Consider the following 18,894-nt stretch of genomic DNA (forward strand, 5'->3'; position numbering starts at 1 on the left):
CTAGCTAGGCCACAGGCACATCCCAGCCTCAGGCTCCGTCCTTCCCCCCTCACTAGCTAGGCCACAGGTACATCCCAGCCTCTGTCCCTCACCGCTCACTAGCTGGGCCACAGGTACATCCCAGCCTCTGTCCCTCCCCACTCACTAGCTGGGCCACGGGTACATCCCAGCCTCAGGCCCTGTCCCTCACCCCTCACTAGCTAGGCCACAGGCACATCCCAGCCTCAGGTTCTCTAGCAATGGGATTTGATAACTCAGATGATTCTCTTCTGACTCCTTAAAGTGAGATTCTTAATTAGCAAAAATGCCTATAGATGGAACTGGAGGCTGGGTATGGTGGCGCAGGCATATTGTCCCAGCACTGGGGAGTTAAAAGGCAGAAGTTCTGCTCAGGTCTGAGGTCAGCCAGATTTACATGGGAAGGATGACACAGTGAGACTGTCTTAAAGGACAAAACCAAAACTAAAATCGAAACAAAACACACAAAAACAAAACAAAGCAAAACAAAGCAAAACAAGCCAAGCTTCAGTATGAGTGGACAGACAGACAGACAGACACACACTCACACACATGAGTGCATGTCTGTGACTGGTCCTGTTAGTCCTGCCAAGTTCCCACACGCATACTTGAGAGGTCTGTGTCACATTCTGATGAGATGAGGCAGGCCAGGGCTCCTCTGCTCCTGTACTCCCAGCACCGACTCCTACCTCAGTCCAAGACAGACTCAGGCTAAGAGGGCTGGCACTTTGCTCTGGGTTGCTAAGCATCGGATACTGGGAAGATCAACTTCATTCCTCAAGGACCAGGATTCCTTCTCCAGCAAGACAACCTCTAACAGACCAGACCCATGGGTGGGACCTGAGCTGGGCGCAAGCCTGGCCCTCACTGGGCATCCTCTCACGCTGGCTAGCTTCAGACAAAGCTGGTCCCAGCGAGCAGACTTGGTATTTACCTTCTGCTGGGCCCAGAGAGCTTGCATCACTGAGTGCGCCTGTCATGCTCAGGGTCACATTCTCAGTGCTGTGGAGAGAGGCTCAGAGCTAGCAAACAGGCCATGCGGGGGTACACAAACCAACGTCAGCCCTGATGAAAGGCTGGGACCTAGGAGGGGCTCCGGAGACAGGGCACAACCCTGGTCAACAGTGATGAGGTCACTTCCTGTGGTCAGCACAGCAGGGGGGTAGCGAAATAGCCTGTGCCACCTACCTTCCCAAAGCGTTGTTTTCTGCTTAAGACACTCTGTGTTGCAGCCTATGAGTAACACTAAAAAGAAACTTTAGTTTCTTTTGCTATTTGCTCTCTATCCACAATCTACTCCTCCAGGATGCTCTCTGATAGGCACCAGTGATCAGTGTAATACTCAGGAAGAGGTGAGTCATGAGTCCCAAGCATACCTGCTTGTCATAGCTGTCCTAAAGTCTACAGTCTTGTGGTCCCTGCCCCGCTCCGAGCCCAGTTGCTGTGTTATCATCCCGAGGTTGTTCTACTTCTGCAACAGGAGCGCCTCAGGCAGATGGAGCAGCAGGAACAATTTTCCGATTCAGTTCATGGACGTAGTTGTACTCAACTTCCTAGTCTAGAAGGCCCCAGGCGGTGTTTGTTGAATGAATGCATGAGTGAATGAAGAAGTGGGTCAGGAGTGGCAGGAGCAACCCTAATGCAATCACTTTAGGATGATAAGAGCTCTGGGACAGAGCATGTTTGACCATGCAGTAGAAGATGCTGTGACTCAGCTTAGGCCAAGGACTAAGGCTCAGAACAGGGCTTGAGCCCACCTAACGGAGCAGAGAGAGTTAAATGTGAGCAGCGGAAGGTAAGAACCCAGAGCTCAGGTGAGCAGAGAGATGGGGGCTCTGCATGGAACCCTGACTTCACGCTTATGAACGAGATGCAGCCGTGTAAACAGCAAGAGCCAAGTGGAGCATGTCGGCGGATTCGGTTTGATCAAATATGTACAAAAAATGTAAACCACGAGGAGATAAGTAAATGTCGTGAAATGTCAAGGAACGAGATGCAGAGGCCTGGATCAAAGGAGACCAGAACAGTGTCCCTGCTGGGGCGGATCCTGCCCATGCCCTGCATCCTGTCTGAGGCCAAGTGCACACCACCTTTGATCTTCACGCTGCTCAATGGTCTGTCTGTTGAGCATGAAGCTAAGCAGACTGTGAGCTCTCCCTGGATGTGAGCTGAATGCCTGGAACCTAAAGGGATGGTGTTCATTGGCTCAGAGCCTCAAAGGTTCCATCCATGGTTCTTGGATCGGATGATCCTAATACGGCAAGGTGGAGCATCAGGACAGCAGGACCACGTGGTGGAGGCCGCTCACCTCACGGCACATAGGAGGCAGAAAGAGGACAAGGTACAGACTCTAGAACTATGCCCTCTGTGGCCTACGTCCTCAGGGACTCACCTCTCAAAGACTCTAGAACCTTTTAAAGTTGCCTTCCAAGCCCCAGTACGTACAGGAGCTCTCCAGGAATGCTTACAAGCAAACCTTAGAACCGGGCTAGGACAGCAGAGAAAAGGCAGGCAGAGCAAAGCCTACTTCTCACCCAGCAGCCATTAGACGCTGTTCCCTGAGCCCACCCTTAAGACCAGCAGCTGGTGATCCTGTTTGAGCCTGAGTTTTAGAGGGTGAGGGCCGAAGCACAGCAGCACCTCATGCTTTTAAACATTAATTATCATGTGGTAGGGAGTACTCTTTTTAAGTTCAAGTGGTGGACATCCTTCCTTCCTTGACACAGTCTCTCTTTTTTAAAAGTTTTATTTTTGTGTGTATATGGTATTTTGTCTACATGTGTGCCTGTGCACATGTCTGTGCAGTGCCCCTGAAGGCCAGAAGAAGCTGTTGGGTCATCTGGAACTGGGGTTACTGGTGGTTGTAAGCCACCATGTGGGGTTGGGAATCTGAAAGAGCACCCAGTGATGGTTACCACTGAACCACCCCTCCAGCCCCTAAGCTGTCTGTCTCCTTAGTCTCCTGTCCTGTGTTGCTCATCAACGATGTACAGCTGATTCTCAGAATCAGAACAGCTGATTCTCAGGCTTGGGTGACGCTCGGTTGGCAGAGTGCTTATCTCACATGCAGGAAGCCTTGGGGCAATCCCTAGCCCCGAATAAACTGTGCATGGTACATACCTATGATCCTGTCACTAGTGAGAGGTAGAGGCAGATCAGGAGTTCAGGGTCATCCTCAGCTGCACAAGGAACTTAAGGCCAGCCTGAGAGACATGAAATCCTGGCTCCAAAAATCAATCAATGAAAAAAGAAGGAAGCAAGAAAAGCACAGAGGCCAACTTCTGATCCATTCCCATGTACCCAGAAACCTCTGTTTCCTGGTCCTGCTCAGCCACCTCACCAGGATAAGCAGTGCCATGCTACAGGAGGCTGCTCCTGCACGTTCTGCTCCTTGAGGCTGAGTTCGTTCCTCAGAAAGAGATGCAAGGGTTAACCCCTTCTTGCCTCGTTATGCCATCCACAGCAGAAAACAGCCCCTATCCAACCCCAGGTTTTAATCACAGCCCCACTGAGTTTGGGCCACACCCATGCTGCACGGATGCTCCAGCTCTCAGCCCCACACCTAACAAGAGACGACCCCGCAGCAGAGCAGACCATGAAGTGGTGTGGGCAGATTTGGAGTTTATTTGCTGCAGTTCCTTGGAGCTAGTTTACAAGGCAAAAACAAAACAATTATAATAATAATATTTTTTAAAAACCCTGTCAACAAGTTTCAGTCATTTCTTTGTATTTTGACAAATCTTTTTTTAAACAAATACAAAATAATCTAAAAGGAGAAAAACTATGTATGGATTATTTACACCTCTGATAAATAGACTGACACTGAGCCAGATGCTGGCCTGCCCAGGACACACCTGTGAGAACCGGTGTGCAGGAGGGGCTCTGCACTGGCCCAACTCCCCACACAACCTGGGCAGGCGTTGACTGGTTCTGCGGCAGGAGGCTCAGGTTTCCAGCCTGGACCCTCAGCAGTCACTGTCGCCTGCCTTCACACACTCAGCATCGAGCACCTGAAGCCTCTTGAGGCTGGATCCTGCTGGATCCACAGCAGGGGCCGAGAGCTGCCCCCACACCCACCCTTCTCTGCAAAGCCATTTGCAGAGCTGCTGACCTCCTTCTGAGATCAGAGAGGCTGAGCTCACACAGCCAGCGGGACCCACCTGCCTGGAGGCAGCATGCTGCCACCAAGGCCTTGGCCGCGCTGAGGAGTGTGCCAAGACACCGCCTGCCACCTGCTCTGCCTACACTGGTGTGCTAGCCCTGGCCAAGGAACACGAGCTGCCCTTGAGAGTCCCTGAGAGAACGGCAGGAGATGCTGCGTTTCATGGCTCCCTTCACACTGAGTTAGGAGGCCAGGGTTCACTCACGTGTGTGCTGTGGTATGCCATGCCAGAGAGGGCAGGGGACAGAAAGGCCACCTTACCCTTGCCTGACTGCACTGCAACCCGCTGAGCAAGGCCCCTGCTCCTGGAGGCTACCACAGAGTGCACCAGAATAGTCCAGTTGGGGCGGTTTTTGAGGCAGAAAAGGCTGAAGCCCCAAGGGGATCAGTAAGACCTGCTCCTTCCTCTAGAACGAGGAGTAGAGCTCTTGGGGAGGAGAAAGAAAGACCAGCTACGAAACAGTCGCCACCCAACACCGTGGGTGAGCTCCTCACAGTTTTGGTTATTAGGAAAACGCAGACTCTCCAGTTTAAAGAGCAGTGGGCCTGGGTACTGAGGGCCAGGCAAGGCGGTAACCACCTTCACTCTGTCCCACAGGCACTGGGTGGAGCTGCCCATACTGCCGGCCTGCTGCCCTGCTGGGGCCCGGAGGCCTCCCGTGTCTGCTGGGCCCTGCCAGCAATCCTGCTTCTGCCTCTCTTGCCCACACAGTCATGAGGCAGCAGCAGCCTCGGGGTGCCCGCAGCCCCAGAGCACCCCACTTTTGGGGAAGCCCCCAAGCACAGCACAGGGCAGAGTACAGAGCTACGTTCACTTCTGCTTTAAAAAAAAAACAAAAATAAATCTTTATAGTGCGTGGCTTCTCTTCCTTTCCTCCTCTCTCCTGAGTACAGAGTACATCCTTACAGGCATTCATGGAGCAGAGGTGAAGGCCCTTGGCCAAGAACACTGAGAGGTAAAGAGCGAGCTCCCTGCGGTGCCCTCAGCCCTGCTGAGCTGAGGCTGTGAACCAGCCAGCTGCTCGGCTGCTCTGCTCGCAGCGGCTGGTTCTGAGAGCCGCTCCAGAGCCATGAGCAGCAGCAGCAGTCTGCAGCCGAGCCCTCGCCGCCCACCCTTCTCCCACTTAGAAAACTGCAAAAGCTGAAGCAAGTCTCTAGGAGCAGGGTGGCAGGAACTGGCAGAGAAGCCCTCTGCTCTCTTCCGCTTGGCTCCACAGCGCCCTCAGGGGAGGGAGGAGAAGGGCCACAGCTTCACGGGCTGGCCGTGCCCTGGTGCACCCTCAGTGTCTCTTTGTGGAGGAGACCTTCTTTTTCCGTGCTGCAAGCATCTCGTAGAAAGGGTCTCTGCTGATGGCAGCCCTGGAGCACAGAGAAGGAGAGAACAGACGTGAGGGCAGGTCAGCCGGTGCTGCCTCAGGAGCCTGTGCTGCCAGCTGTCACCAGGAACGCCCGCTCTCACTCTGACCACAGGAGAGCTTAAGGTGACACACAGGGACATGTAACAAAGTAACTGTGGAGTTTCTGCCTTCTTCTCACTAACATGATTTAAAATTTGAGAGTAGAACCACTGTATGTTCCTCAGCTGCGTTCCAAGTGTGGGAATTTGATTTCCTCAACGAGTGACTGTCCTCTGCAGCCCTGAGAGCTGTGCTGTAATACATGCCACAAGTTACTCCACATGTGGTGTTCAGGAGGCTGCCGTGGGCTGCACATGAGTTCTGGGAGCCTACGTCTGCTGCTGGGGCCCTGCTGCCTCTCCACTGGTCTGCACTCCACAGTGGCTGTGGGGAAGGCCACAGAGCTGCCGCTTGGTCTCCTAGGGAAGCAGAAAATGTGTGATGGTTGCTTCTAGTGGGCCACCAGTGACCTGGAGCTCCACAGCACACCCCTCTTTCTTTATGTGTGTATCTATATGTATGGGTGTGTGTGTGTGTGTGTGTGTGTGTGTGTGTGTGTGTCTGAGCTGTAGTTGTAGTCCCTACCCCTGCCCCAGATCTGCTGAGCTAACTGAATCTCACCGCCACAAGGACTCAGTTTCCAGAGGGATGAGGCTAGCCAGGTCATTCATTTTCAGGGGGTAGGTGATTCTACCTTGGCTTTGGGGGTGGCCAGCCCCTTCTGACAGGTTGCTTGTCCTTGTACAGCAGTACCCATGGGAGCCTAGATGAAAATATGCTGTGCCATGTTTAACTCCGGTTAAGCTTTCTGGAGCTGGAAATCACACCTATCTACACCCATTGGGCACAGACGCCTCATGGCTGACAGTGGGTATCCGCCTACTGGGTGTCTGCTTGCAGCCTGAACTCTGTTGGATCCAGTGTCAGATGGACTTCATTAGGCTGCTGAGAACCCTAGGAGGAGCGGCTACCTAAGGAAAGGTGTGCCTTGGCCTCTACGACACCCTGAAGTGTACTTCCCAGTGTTCTCTCGTGCAACCCCGCCTCATCTCAACCAGGAGTACAGGAAAGGCATCATGTCCACGCTGAGCGCAGCATCCTCCGATCACCAGGCAGGTCGGAGCCTTAGCCTTGCTGTACCTCAGTTCCTCATCGATGGCACAGGGCTTACCATCTTCTGGGCTATCCCACTGGGGACGGGCATACAGAGACTATGCTACAGCCTCCACAGAAGCTGAGCCAGAGCTCCCAGAGAGGCATCAAGAATATGTCGGCAATGGGATGGTGGTGGAGTGCTGTCAGAAAAGCTTGGCAGCCCCAGAAGGCAGACTACCATCCACCACAGAGGCCTAGCGTCCACCACAGAGGCCTAGCGTCCACCACAGAGGCCTAGCGTCCACCATAGAGTCCTAGCTTCCACCATAGAGTCCTAGCGTCAACAAGACTCCACAAGGACTTTAAAGAACACTCCATTTTTCTGACTATAGAAGCAAAAACTTATGAGACTCAAAATGTACAAAACCAGGCAAAATTCTTTGGAAAGAGCATTGAGGGAAGGAGCCCCTGCCAAAGCACATTCTCCTAACAGAAACAGTACGTGCTCACATGGGAAAGAGCACTCTGCACAGGGCAGCCCCGGGGCCATGCAGAATGTTCTGTAATCCAGGGCAGCCCTGGGAGTCAGTGTCAGACGGCTACTGCACTGAGACAACAGCTCCAACCCTCATGGTAGAGCACTGGCAAGAGTCAACTGCCAACCACTGCCACACAGGGCACGGGACACGCAGGATGCCCTCTGCTCCTGGTCTCAGGTCTTCCCCAGACACACACAATGCTCAGACGACGGGCTGTTCTGAGCCTCCTCTTTGTAGGTGACTCGTGACAAAGAGCCAGTCTGGCCCTTATCTGTGGACTAGAATTACAGACTCCACAGGCGACTCGAGTCCACGCCCACCCGATTGCTTCCTTTCTCTAGGAATTTTGACCAACATCCTTACAGAGTCAGCACCAACTCTTCCCAACTCGTACACTGTCGCCACACCCAGAACTTACTTATTCTGTCTAATCTTGGCCAGTCTTGGTAATCTGACTCAACACTGGGTAGAGTGACGTACCCCACACTAAATCACACTCCTGTCTGAGAACAGAGAGACAGCCTGTGGCCTAAGGGCACGTCTTCCTCACTTATTAGGTCACCAAAGCCCAGAAAGCAAGGAAAGCTCTCTAAGGAAAAGTACCTGGACATTTCCTGACAGCCACAGTACCCAGGACCGTGGTTACATATATATTACTGGGAGAATTATATATAATAATTGCCAAGACGGTGAAGAGGCCAGAGCACTCCATGGCTGTCATCCTGGGAATAGGGGAAAGATGCCTGTCAGCCCAGGCTTCCCATGAATCCTAGGGAGCGAAGCTGGCAAAGCTATCAATGGGCTCTGCAAAGCCTATTTCCAGTCACATGCCACCCTGACAAGCCTGTCCCTGAGGTAAACCTCACACCTAATGGTGGACTTGAAGCAGCTCCTTTCACTCAGGCTGTTTGTGTTCTCACAGCATGTGGTGAAGGGCTGGGACTCTGCTTTACAACCTTGCATCAACGCTCTGGAACCTTCTACAGCTCTCATAACTTGTGGGCCTCAATTTCTGTGTCTGGAACTGGAGAATGGTCTCACTAGATGAAAAGGTCTAATAAAGCCAGGCTCTTCATGCTGAGCTGGCACAGGAAGAGATGCCCCCACAATGGGAGTGAGTGCTACTTACGCCCACTCTGGTACCTAGGCTGGAGACAGGCTTACTAATCCTCCAGCAGGCTGCAGGGATCCAAAGGCCTGCTGGCAAGCAAGCTGGGAACCTCCCTGCAGACTCTCAGGGCTGGCAGGACAGGAAGTGCAAAGGAGAGGACCCTGCGCAGCTTGCCTGTGAGGGAGCCACCTACTTGATGCACTTGATCCAGTCTTCCTTCTCTTCAGGAGTGGGGGCTGAGATGCGGTACACAGTGTGGTTCCCTTCCACCACTCGCCCATCCGCTTCTGTCTTACAAGCCTTAATCACCTGGTCTTTATTGTCAGGGATATAAAGCTCAAAGCAGTTCTGAGAAGAAAACGAGAAAGTGGCAGTAAGGTTTTAGGAAGCTGCTAACTAAAAAGAAAATATTATTTATTTCCTAAAAGACTCTTTATCTTTACTCTCAAGAAATATGTGTGAGAGAACACCTTCAGAACATGTACTTTCTGAGGCCAGATGACATAAGTCAGCTAATAAAGGGCTTGCTATACAGAAGGGTGAGGAGCTGAGTTTGATCCTGCATTTACAAAGCCAGGCGTAGGCCGAGTATGGTGGTGCACTCGAGAGGCAGAGGCAGGTGGATCTCAGTTCAAGGCCAGCCTGGTCTACAAACCTAGTTCCAGGACAGCCAGGGACACATAGAGAAACCTTGTCTTGAGAACCAAAATTAAACAAACAAACATATAAAAATAAATAAATAAATAATAGCAAGCCAGGTGTGATGGCATACACATAGATTTGCAATGCCTACAACAGGGGGAGGAAACTGGGACTCTAGGCTAGCCGGTCCAACAGAAAGCCCAGTTTCCAATGAGACACCCTTTGTGTGTGTATATGTGTGTGTGTGTGTGTGTGCGCGCACAAATGTGGACGAACACATGCCATGACAAGTGTGGAGGTCAGAGGGCACTCAAAGTCACCTCCATCTGATGTGAGGCAGGTGTGAGGCAGGTGTGAGGCAGGTGTGAAGCAGGCTCTCCTCATTCCCCTCCCCTGATGTGAGGCAGGTGTGAGGCAGGTGTGAGGCAGGTGTGAGGCAGGCTCTCTTCATTCCCCTCCCCTGATGTGAGGCAGGTGTGAGGCAGGTGTGAGGCAGGCTCTCCTCATTCCCCTCCCCCGATGTGAGGCAGGTGTGAGGCAGGTGTGAGGCAGGATCTCCTCATTTTGCTGTTATGTACATCAGGCTATCTGGCCCACAAGTTTCCAGGGACTTTTTAAAGAATTCATTTTTTTAAAAAGCCAAAAAAAGAAGCAAGACATGGTGGTATATGCTTTTCATCCCAGCATTCAAGGAAGCAGAGGCATGCAGATTTGTGAGTTTGAAGCCAGCCTTATCTACAGAGGGAGTTCTAGGACAGCCAGGGATATGCAGTCTCAAAAAACAAAACTAAATACATATTCATTGTGTGTGTGTGTGTGTGTGTGTGTCTCATATGTGTGCATGTGTGTGTGGCATGGGGTGTGTGTAATGCGGTGTACTGTATGGGGATGGAATGCAGAGGACTAAGCTCCACTGTCAGCCCTTGTCTTCTACCTTGTTTGAGATGGGCCTCCTTGTTGTTTTCCTACTGCACACTAGGTTAGCAAGCCCATGGATTCTGGAAGTTCTCCTTTCTCCATCTTCTACCTCACTGTAGGAGTGCTGGGGTCATAGACAAACATGGCCACACCTAGCTTCTCTGGGGATCTGAACTCAGGTTCTTGTGCTTGCCAGCTCTTGTCTCATGCTTGTCTTAACCTATCTCCCTAGCGTGAGACCCTGCCTCAGAAAACAGGGTGGACAATTCCTGAGCAGCAACAACGAGGTTGACTATATACATACATGGGCACATAGACACAATTTTTTCCTATGGAAAAAAGAAACCCAGAATAGAATGTCAGGATATCAACTATGTTTTCAGGCCCACTGGCTGCGATGCTAGCCTGACACCAGCTGGCTCCACTCTTGACAGATAGGAGCTTATGCAGAGCTGCAGGTGTGTTGCTCCCAAGGCTTACAGTGCATCAGAATTGTAAAACTGGCACCAAGCTATGGCTGCTCACAGCTGTAAGACAGTTCCTAGATCTTAGTCCAAAGTCAGCATTGTAACATCAAAGCGGACAGACTTATAAAGTAAGGACAATCAGAATAGATGGATGTGGAGGTGGAGGTGGAGGAGGAGGAAGAGGAGGAGGTGAAGGAGGTGGTGGAGGAGGAGGTAAAGGAAGTGGAAGTAGAGGAGGAAGAGGAGGAGGTGAGAGAGGAGGTGGAGGAGGAGGAGGAGGAGAAGAAGGAGGAGGAGGAAGAGGAAGAGGAGGAGGAGGAGGTGGAAGTGGAGGAGGAGGAGGAAGAGGTGGAAGTGGAGGTGGAGGAGGAGGAGGTGGAGGATGAGGAGGTAGTGAAGGAGGTGGAAGTGGAGGTGGAGGAGGAGGAAGAGGTGGAGGAGGAGGAGGAGGTAAAGGAGGTGGAAGTGGAGGAGGAGGAGGAGGAGGAGGAGATGGAAGTAGAAGAGGAGGAGGAGCTGGAGGCTCAGCTTTGTGTGTCCCACCCTGGGCACAGGAGCAAGACACTCACCGGCTTCTTGGAGTCCTCCACTTCTCGGATACTCAGGTTCTCCAGGGGGATGATCCCGCGGGGCTCTTTGTCCTGGAATGGGTACAGGGAGAAAGGCTTCACTCTCCATGGAGGAAACACCTCTTTTCCTCCCTAGGCCCATCCTGACTCCTCCCTCTCAGGCCTGAAGCTCCCAGGCTGGTTCAGGCCATGCTTGGTTCTACAATAGGACCACGGTCAGGAGTGTGTGGTGGCTGGGATAATCCAAAGCCTTTTACAGATAACAAGGCCAGAGGGCTCAGTAGGTGCCATCAAAGTGTACTTCACAATGAATGCCCATGGGGCCTCAAGCAGGAAAGGGCCTCCCCCTCCTCCACATCTTTGTCTGGTTTTCCTTTTCCTTTTCCTCATCTTGGTTCTGTGCCACTAATTCCTGGGAGCCTCTCCCAGCCTAGGTCTATGTATTCCTGCCCATGCGTGATGGAGGAACTCCAACTGAGTTTCAAAGTGCCTCCTACCCACTGCCCATCACCCAAAGGTGATCCTTAGGGAAACACTGTCTTTTGGACAGCTGCTCCAAGATCCATATTGGTGCTGGAGCTCAGGTCCAGACAGACAGATCTCACCCCTCCCTCCACCTCAACTGGCCCTCTCAGGGACTGCGCATCTCATCAGCCAAGGCCCTCACTATGCACAGACTTCTACCCTTACAGCTGGCTAACCTTGGTCAAAATGTGTTGCTTCTCAAGCATACTGATTAGAGTTACACATGCACAATATGACAATAACAAACAACTCCACCAACTAACCAACCAACCAAATCCAGTTCTATAATTGTATAAAAGAAAAACAAAAGGCCGGGCGGTGGCGGCACACGTCTTTAATCCCAGCACTTGGGAGTCAGAGGCAGGTAGATTTCTGAGTTCGAGGCCAGCCTGGACTACAGAGTGAGTTCCAGGACAGCCAGGGCTATACAGAGAAGCCCTGTCTCGAAAATATGTGTGTGTGTGTGTGTGTGTGTGTGTGTGTATGTCTTTCAGACATTCCCCAAACCTTGTGGGAAGCTACTCTCTTCCTGCCAAGCACTTTAGTGCTGGCCTCAGGACACCTGACCTGAGCTGCTCCTCTGAGCTTCCAGTATGAGAGGACACGTATAGAGACACAGCTCCTCCTGCTCATCTCTCAGTAACTGAGCTAGGGAATGCTGGGCTCTCATCAGCACCATCAGGCTCCTCAGGCCATGCCACTCAGAGCTAACTGCACAGGTAACCTACTTCACCTTTGCTCTCTGTACCCAACTCAAAGCCCACCTGCTAACTGGGTGCTTTGTGTCACATCTATTACTTACTTTTCTATTACAATAGCACTGATGTGTTTTATAATGCCAATGATATGTTTTATAGAGCGTGGTATAGTGTGGTGGGAGGGAATACCTCAGCAGGTGTAGCTGAGGTATCCTTCCCCCAAGGTACTAGCCCTAGGATGAGTGTAGTATAGAATACAGTCTATTCGGGGGCATGGGAAGGGGAGTTGAAAAGGGAGTAGAGGTAGAAAAAGAGAGGACAGTAAAGGAGAAGGGAGAGGGGAAGGAGGAGGGGGAGGGGAGGGAAGGTTGAAAGCATTCCCCCCCCCCCACTGTGACACATGGCCACATGGTCCCTCCAGTTTTCAGAGCTATTCCACACTAAGTTGTCCTCTTGCTGAGGCTTTTCTCTTTGTCCTGCAGGGACTGAGACTTCGGCAGGCAATGGACTTGGTGAGGCCTCTTCTCATTACCTTGCCATTATGCGAGGTAAGCCCGGAAGCACATCCCCACTGGAGGATGGTCCGCCATTATGCGAGGTAAGCCTGGAAGCACATCCCTACTGGAGGATGGTCCGCCATTATGCAGGTAAGCCTGGAAGCACATCCCCACTGGAGGATGGTCCGAAGCACCTCAAGGCTGTCATCCTCTCTGGGCCACCTGGGGCCTCTTGGACTATTGTCTTCTGATCATTTCCTGTGTCCTTGTACTCTTTCTGGGAACTTGTTTCCTTCCAGCCTTCCTACTGATTTATGACTGGCGCGCTTTCTTCTCAAGAGCTTGTCTGTGTGTCTGCTCCTGGGCTCACTGTGTCCCTGTTGCTGGCTCCCAGCTGCAGTGGCAGCTCTCAGAGAGCACTAGCAAGCGGTCCTTCCCCAACTGCAAGTGCCTTTAGCCTCCAGCTGCCTTCTTAGCCATCTGGACCTGCCAACTGTGTCATCTGCAGAGTGGTGGACTAAGCTGAGTAAGCTGTGGGTTGCAGGCTCTCTTCTCATGAGCTTCCCCTCAGACTGACCACTGAGTCTGCCTGAGATCCTTGCAGACCTCTCTGGGGCATCGGCCATTCACAATGGCAGATATAAGGGAAGATAATCCATCTACCCACAGTTCCCCTAATCCTTTTATACACATACAATGCCCCACCCTGAAGAGTGCTAAGAGGATCCCCTGGTCCAGAGACTCACAGTATCCCCCTATCTGAAGGGGGAGCCCCAGGCTGTGGCAGGGAGTACAGCCACTGGGCTTCCTCAATAATTCTTGGCCTACTTCCCCATTCCTTTCTTTCCTCTCCACTCTCATTTCTAAGCCACACAGTGCTTGAACCTCTTAAGGATTCTGATGTTGAAGTGGCTTGAGTCAAGTCATCCTAATGCAGACCCTCATGAAGCCACGGCTTCTTTACTCTCTAGACTGCAGGGCCTGAGGTGATGAGCTACATGTGCAAGATACATGATCCGTGTTCCGGATGTGCAGCGAAGGGCTGACTCCATCTTCTGCCCAGGAGTGAGGACCAGCTATGAAGGCCCTTGTGACCACTGGGCCCTTTGCTGATCTCCCCAGGGTTGTGCAGGCTGGCGGTAGCTGAAGTAAGCCAGGACACTCACTACACACTTGCACAGAGCTGCAGAGCACTGAGAACTGTGGTTCCCAACAACTGAAAGTTACGTTCCTGGCTAATAATGCAAGACCCTCATTCTGTATCTCTGGACTTCCAGAGGCTCAAAGAGCAGCTCAGTTGGAGGTTTTGGGCCCTGTCCCCAGCACCAAAAAATAAAATAAGCAAATAAACTCTATACCAAATTCAAGAACAGAGCCTGGTGCACCTCACCACTGATCTATGCCCTTAATCATCTGCACTTCCCACAAGGACAGAAGTAGCCAGCACTGATGCCTTTGGCCTATATGATTTCTTAAAGCAAATACTGCTATCTTTGTAAAAATATGACTTGCTCATTATAAAGAACTTAAAATACTGCAGAAAAGAACCAAGGAAAAGTTTAAAACCACTGCAAATCAGATCACAAACGATGACCACATCAGATCACAAACGATGACCACCCAGACAAGAGACTGATGTGCTATTTCACGTAGTATTTTCATAAAGGATGTCCTATTAAGAAAAAAATTGAAGCTGCCCATGATGGCACATGCTCCCAGCCCTCGGGAGGCAGAAGTAAATGGATCTCTGAGTTAGAGGCCAGCCTGGTTACAGAGTGAGTTCCAGGACAGTCAGGGCTACAGAAAAACTCTGTCTCAAAACAAACTAACAAATAAAAATAAAGGTGTCGGGCGGTGGTGGCACATGCCTTTAATCCCAGCACTTGGGAGGCAGAGGCAGGCAGATTTCTGAGTTCGAAGCCAGCCTGGTCTACAGAGTGAGTTCCAGGACAGCCAGGGATACAGAGAAACCCTGTCTTGAAAAAACAAAAAAACCAAAAAAAAAACCAAAAAAAACCAAAAACCAAAAAACTTAAAAAAAAAAAAGTACAAAGAAAAACAGAAAAAGAGAAAAGTGAGGCAGAAAATAAAAAAACAAAACAAACAAACAAACAAAAAACCCGTGGAACTTCAAGGTAAATGTTTCTTACTATAAAAAGCCAGTTTTAAAAAAATGTCTAGTGTTCAGTCATTTTGTTTGGAAATGCAGCACATGGTTCAGCTTTAACAGTTGAGAGATGCAGTATTCTTCCTATTGCTTGGTCCCTGTTGGCCCTGACTTCTTGACACTTTCCAAGTTCGTTATGCTCCCAGCCTGTCTACAGCCACAGGGTCCAGCTACTTAGCACTGGAGGGAACCCATTCCTGGTCCTGGCACAGTTCACTGTCCACCCTGCGTCTCCATACTGCTTCTGTACTTGGGATGTCTTAGCATCCTCTACAGCCAGTGTGCCTGAGTTGCAGCTCTGTTTGAGTATCTCATGAGGGCTTGTTTAAGAGCATGTCAGCACCAGTCCTGCTTTTTGGTGTGGCTGGCAGCAGCCTCAGCACAAGCCCACATTTTGGTAGTCTTGTTTCGGTTGCATAGCTCAGTGCACAATGCCTGGCTAGTTCTCCCATCTGTACGTTTCAGCACTGGCCCTATGTCAGCATGCTTGGCCTGCTGAGCTCAGCACTTCTGTTGCAAACTTAAGTGAAAAAGTCACCCACCCCACCTCCTACCCGCTGGGAACAATCCCCTCGATACATGGAAACTGTGATTCTGCAGCATGTATCAACTGTTCTGGCACAGAAATGTCTCCTGGCCCCAGCATCTTTCGATAGCTTCTAATTTTGTTGTACCTGCCTTCCCTGCAGGCAGTGAGGCCATCATAAGTTAATGTGTCTCACTCCTTAAAGTTTACACAGTTCTGCTAAAGAATGAGCAACAACTCCACAACCCTCTAGTGATTCAGAAATATGCAGCTTTGGCTCTTATGAACTGAAGTCCTGCTCTGCCTTCTAGGTCATTCTGGTCATTATTCAAGTGACTCTACACTCTTCCTGGAGTCTTTGGGGCCCAAGTGTTTGACATTCTAGACTTTCCATAGTACCCTAAGAGATCTGGGGGGAGGGGGCTCATGTGAGCATGCCCAGTGGGGAGCTGACTCCACCTGTTGGCTCATAGAAGCCCATAAAGCAGCTTCCCAGGTTAACACACTACCCTACGGCCTCCCACTGTCACAGAGAGTAGGTGGCTCACTTCCACATAGCCTTTCTGCCCACGGCGGACTTTCCTCCTCTTACAACTCTGCTTTACTCACACCAGCCTGCATCTTCCTTCAGACCAAGGGCAGAGTAGGCTGACCTCACGTGCAGGTGCAGGAGAGCCACTGCAACTCCGGCTGCAATGTCCTTCCCACTGCAGAGAGCCAGGTGGCAAAACCAGCTGTGCCTTCCTGTCTGGCTGGCCTCATCCCCTGCCTCCCCACAACATGTTTACTAGGGTTATTCTGTCAGTGTTTCCTAGCCCTTGCTAGGGAAACTCTCCTTGCTGTCTAGAATATAAAGTTAAAATAAGGAGGTCTGGGGGAGGGAGGAGGCTGGAGGGAAACCTACTGAGCCTTTGTCCACAGTACCCTGGGGATGAAACGGGGAGACTTTATGACAATTTTGTGTCGGAGAATCCTTAGTTTTGGAGAAGACTAAATACAGACGAGCAATGCCAGCTGCAGAGCTTGGGTGGCACAAGTGGGGCCCTGGGGAGAAAGAAGGGACTCGAAACAGTTTGCTGTCATGTCCACAGCACATCATCAGCATGAATGAGAGAATTAACCTGTAACTCTAGGCAGCTAGCCTGGAATTCACTATGTAGCCCAGGCTGCCCTCATACTTAACGATGATCCTCTTATTTAACTGCTCCCATTACTGTGGAGAAGACTTCCTTCAGTGCTGGGTCCTCAGCACGGGTCCTCAGTGCTGGGTCCTCAGCACCGGGTCCTCAGCGCGGGTCCTCAGCAGGATCACTGACTTACTCAGTGAAGGTCTAGCCACATTAGATGGCTATCCTGACCCAGTTGGAGGCCCAAGTCCAATATGTATGCAAGAAGAACCACGTCTGTGCTTGCAGGTGCCCAGGAAGTTGTCAGGACACCAGAGTGGCATGTCACTGTATGCAGTCATGGCTGAGACCAGCAACCTGTGGCTTGGAGTCATCTCCCATAGGAAGCCTGGAGGAATTTCATTGTGTACTTTTTATTCCTACAGCTACAAAGAGCACATGCAAGTGACAGGCTCCTGCCAGGAGATCTTATCCCAGTGAACAGACACCAGCAGAACTGCCATGGTATTAGGAAGTGTCACTCCCAAGCCCTCCGATTTCCTCATATGAACGGCCCCCTCTGTTTCATCTTGCTCCTCTTCCTCTGTTGTGTCTCTCACACTGAAACCCTTCAGCATTTCTGAGACCACAGAAAATCTGAATTCACCAAACCACAACTATTATCCCCTTTACTAGGTTTTTGGCAACTGACCCCAGTTCCGTATCTCCACCCCAGCTCTGAACAAGCGCTGTGTCCAGGGCTCCCTCTCAGTTTTGGGACTTGTGCCTCCTGTGTGTCTAGCACTGGTGCTGGCTCTGGGCCACAGCCTCCTGGACAGCCTCCACATCTTGTTCAGATGTTCTACTCTGAGACTCAGTTCTTCCCTGACCACCTCGGAAGTAGGACAGATCTGACTATCTCCTTAGGGCCCCCTCTAGCTGTGTTTGGGTAGAGTGGTTTGGAAGTGGAGGGTTGGCCCATTCTGCCCCAGTAGATGCTCACCGTGGTGTATTCAAAGTAGTAAAGGCAGTTGTCAGTCAGAATGAACCAGCGCCTCTTCCAGGTCTTCACCCTGCCACCTGAGAGCAAAAGGGAGACACTCTTGACAAAAGACACCCAAGCAGGTGCACTGTACACACACAGCTTTCTTCCCAGGGAGTCACCCAGGTAGGGTGTCGGGTGGGGCAGGGTATCAGGGGAACATTTAGACCATGGCAAATTACATCAGTGACAAGACACAGCCAAGACGGAAGCATCTTTCACAGAGTGAAAGTCTATGTATGAGCGGAGCAAGCGTGTCTGGGTGACACCGTGAGATGGCCTGGACAGCAAGATGAGAGCCTGGGCTGGGGAGGAGCCCAGAGTGACAATGGTGCAAAGCAAATGTACCCGAGGCTAGAGAAGCCAGCCACAGCCTGTGACAGAGATGTACCTGAGGCTAGAGAAGCCAGTCACAGCCTGTGACAAAGACAGGCCAAGAAAGGAGAAAGGAGGGGTCAGCACCTTGATGCAGGAGGCATGGGCACCTCAAGGGTTCCATGGAAGTGACAGGAGGGAAGATAAAGAACATGAGGTACTGTGAGCCCTTTAAACCAAGCCTTGGCTTCCCATCACCCACCTGCCTATAGTGAAGTTCCAAACTGACTCTAGCCCTCTCAGTTAGCGTCCTGAAAGTCATGTCCCAGAGTTGTGGCTGTGAATCAAAGCAGGATTCCTTCACCAGGAAAGGACTGGCTTGTCCAAGAGGTGGGCTCAGGGGCCACTCCTCCTGTGTACTCACTCACATGACTCTTTAGAACTAAGTGACTATACGAGGCAGCCCTGGCATCAAGGAGGTGGTGAGTAGCTGCTGCTCAGCGCCTTCCTCAGACTTCCCCCATGCTAGGGTGTAGCAAGTGTGGGGTCCTCCAGGCTGCTCTGCATTGGTATGGGGGGTGCTTAACCGGCCCACTTTGAACGAAGCTACATCCTCACTTGCATCATGCTTAGGATCCCCACGTTCCCCACTTACCTCGAGTTGAGGAATACTGTCATGACACGAACTACGCAGGATTACCCAGGGCCTTCCCGTACTGATGCACACATGGCATTGCACACACACTCTGTCCCTGTTCCTTCCCGCGCCGATGCACACATGGCATTGCACACACACACTCTGTCCCTGTTCCTTCCCGCACTGATGCACACATGGCATTGCACACACACTCTGTCCCTGTTCCTTCCCGTGCTGATGCACACATGGCATTGTACACACACTCTGTCCCTGTTCCTTCCTGCGCTGATGCACACATGGCATTGTACACACACTCTGTCCCTGTTCCTTCCCGTGCTGATGCACACATGGCACACACATACTCTGTCCCTGTTCCTTCCCGCGCTGATACACACATGGCATTGCATACACACACTCTGTCCCTGTTCCTTCCCGGGCTGACACACACATGGCATCGCACACA

General features: G+C 51.4%; 1 protein-coding gene across 3 annotated transcripts in view; it reads right to left on the reverse strand.

The window, feature by feature from the left end:
* Nucleotides 1-3,619: 3,619 nt before the first annotated feature.
* Nucleotides 3,620-18,894, reverse strand: part of Cyth1 (cytohesin 1) — a 90,904-nt gene continuing 75,629 nt past the window's right edge. For all 3 annotated transcript variants that reach the window (XM_031355002.1, XM_031355001.1, XM_031355003.1), the window contains exons 10-13: nucleotides 17,441-17,517; nucleotides 10,919-10,990; nucleotides 8,516-8,670; nucleotides 3,620-5,539 (exon numbers count right to left, since the gene is read on the reverse strand). In XM_031355002.1, the coding sequence (XP_031210862.1) occupies nucleotides 5,461-5,539; nucleotides 8,516-8,670; nucleotides 10,919-10,990; nucleotides 17,441-17,517 (383 nt within the window). In that variant the 3' untranslated portion in view covers nucleotides 3,620-5,460. The remainder of the gene's footprint in view (nucleotides 5,540-8,515; nucleotides 8,671-10,918; nucleotides 10,991-17,440; nucleotides 17,518-18,894) is intronic.

Source organism: Mastomys coucha, unplaced genomic scaffold (assembly GCF_008632895.1).
Source record: "Mastomys coucha isolate ucsf_1 unplaced genomic scaffold, UCSF_Mcou_1 pScaffold5, whole genome shotgun sequence".
Classification (NCBI taxonomy): domain Eukaryota; kingdom Metazoa; phylum Chordata; class Mammalia; order Rodentia; family Muridae; genus Mastomys; species Mastomys coucha.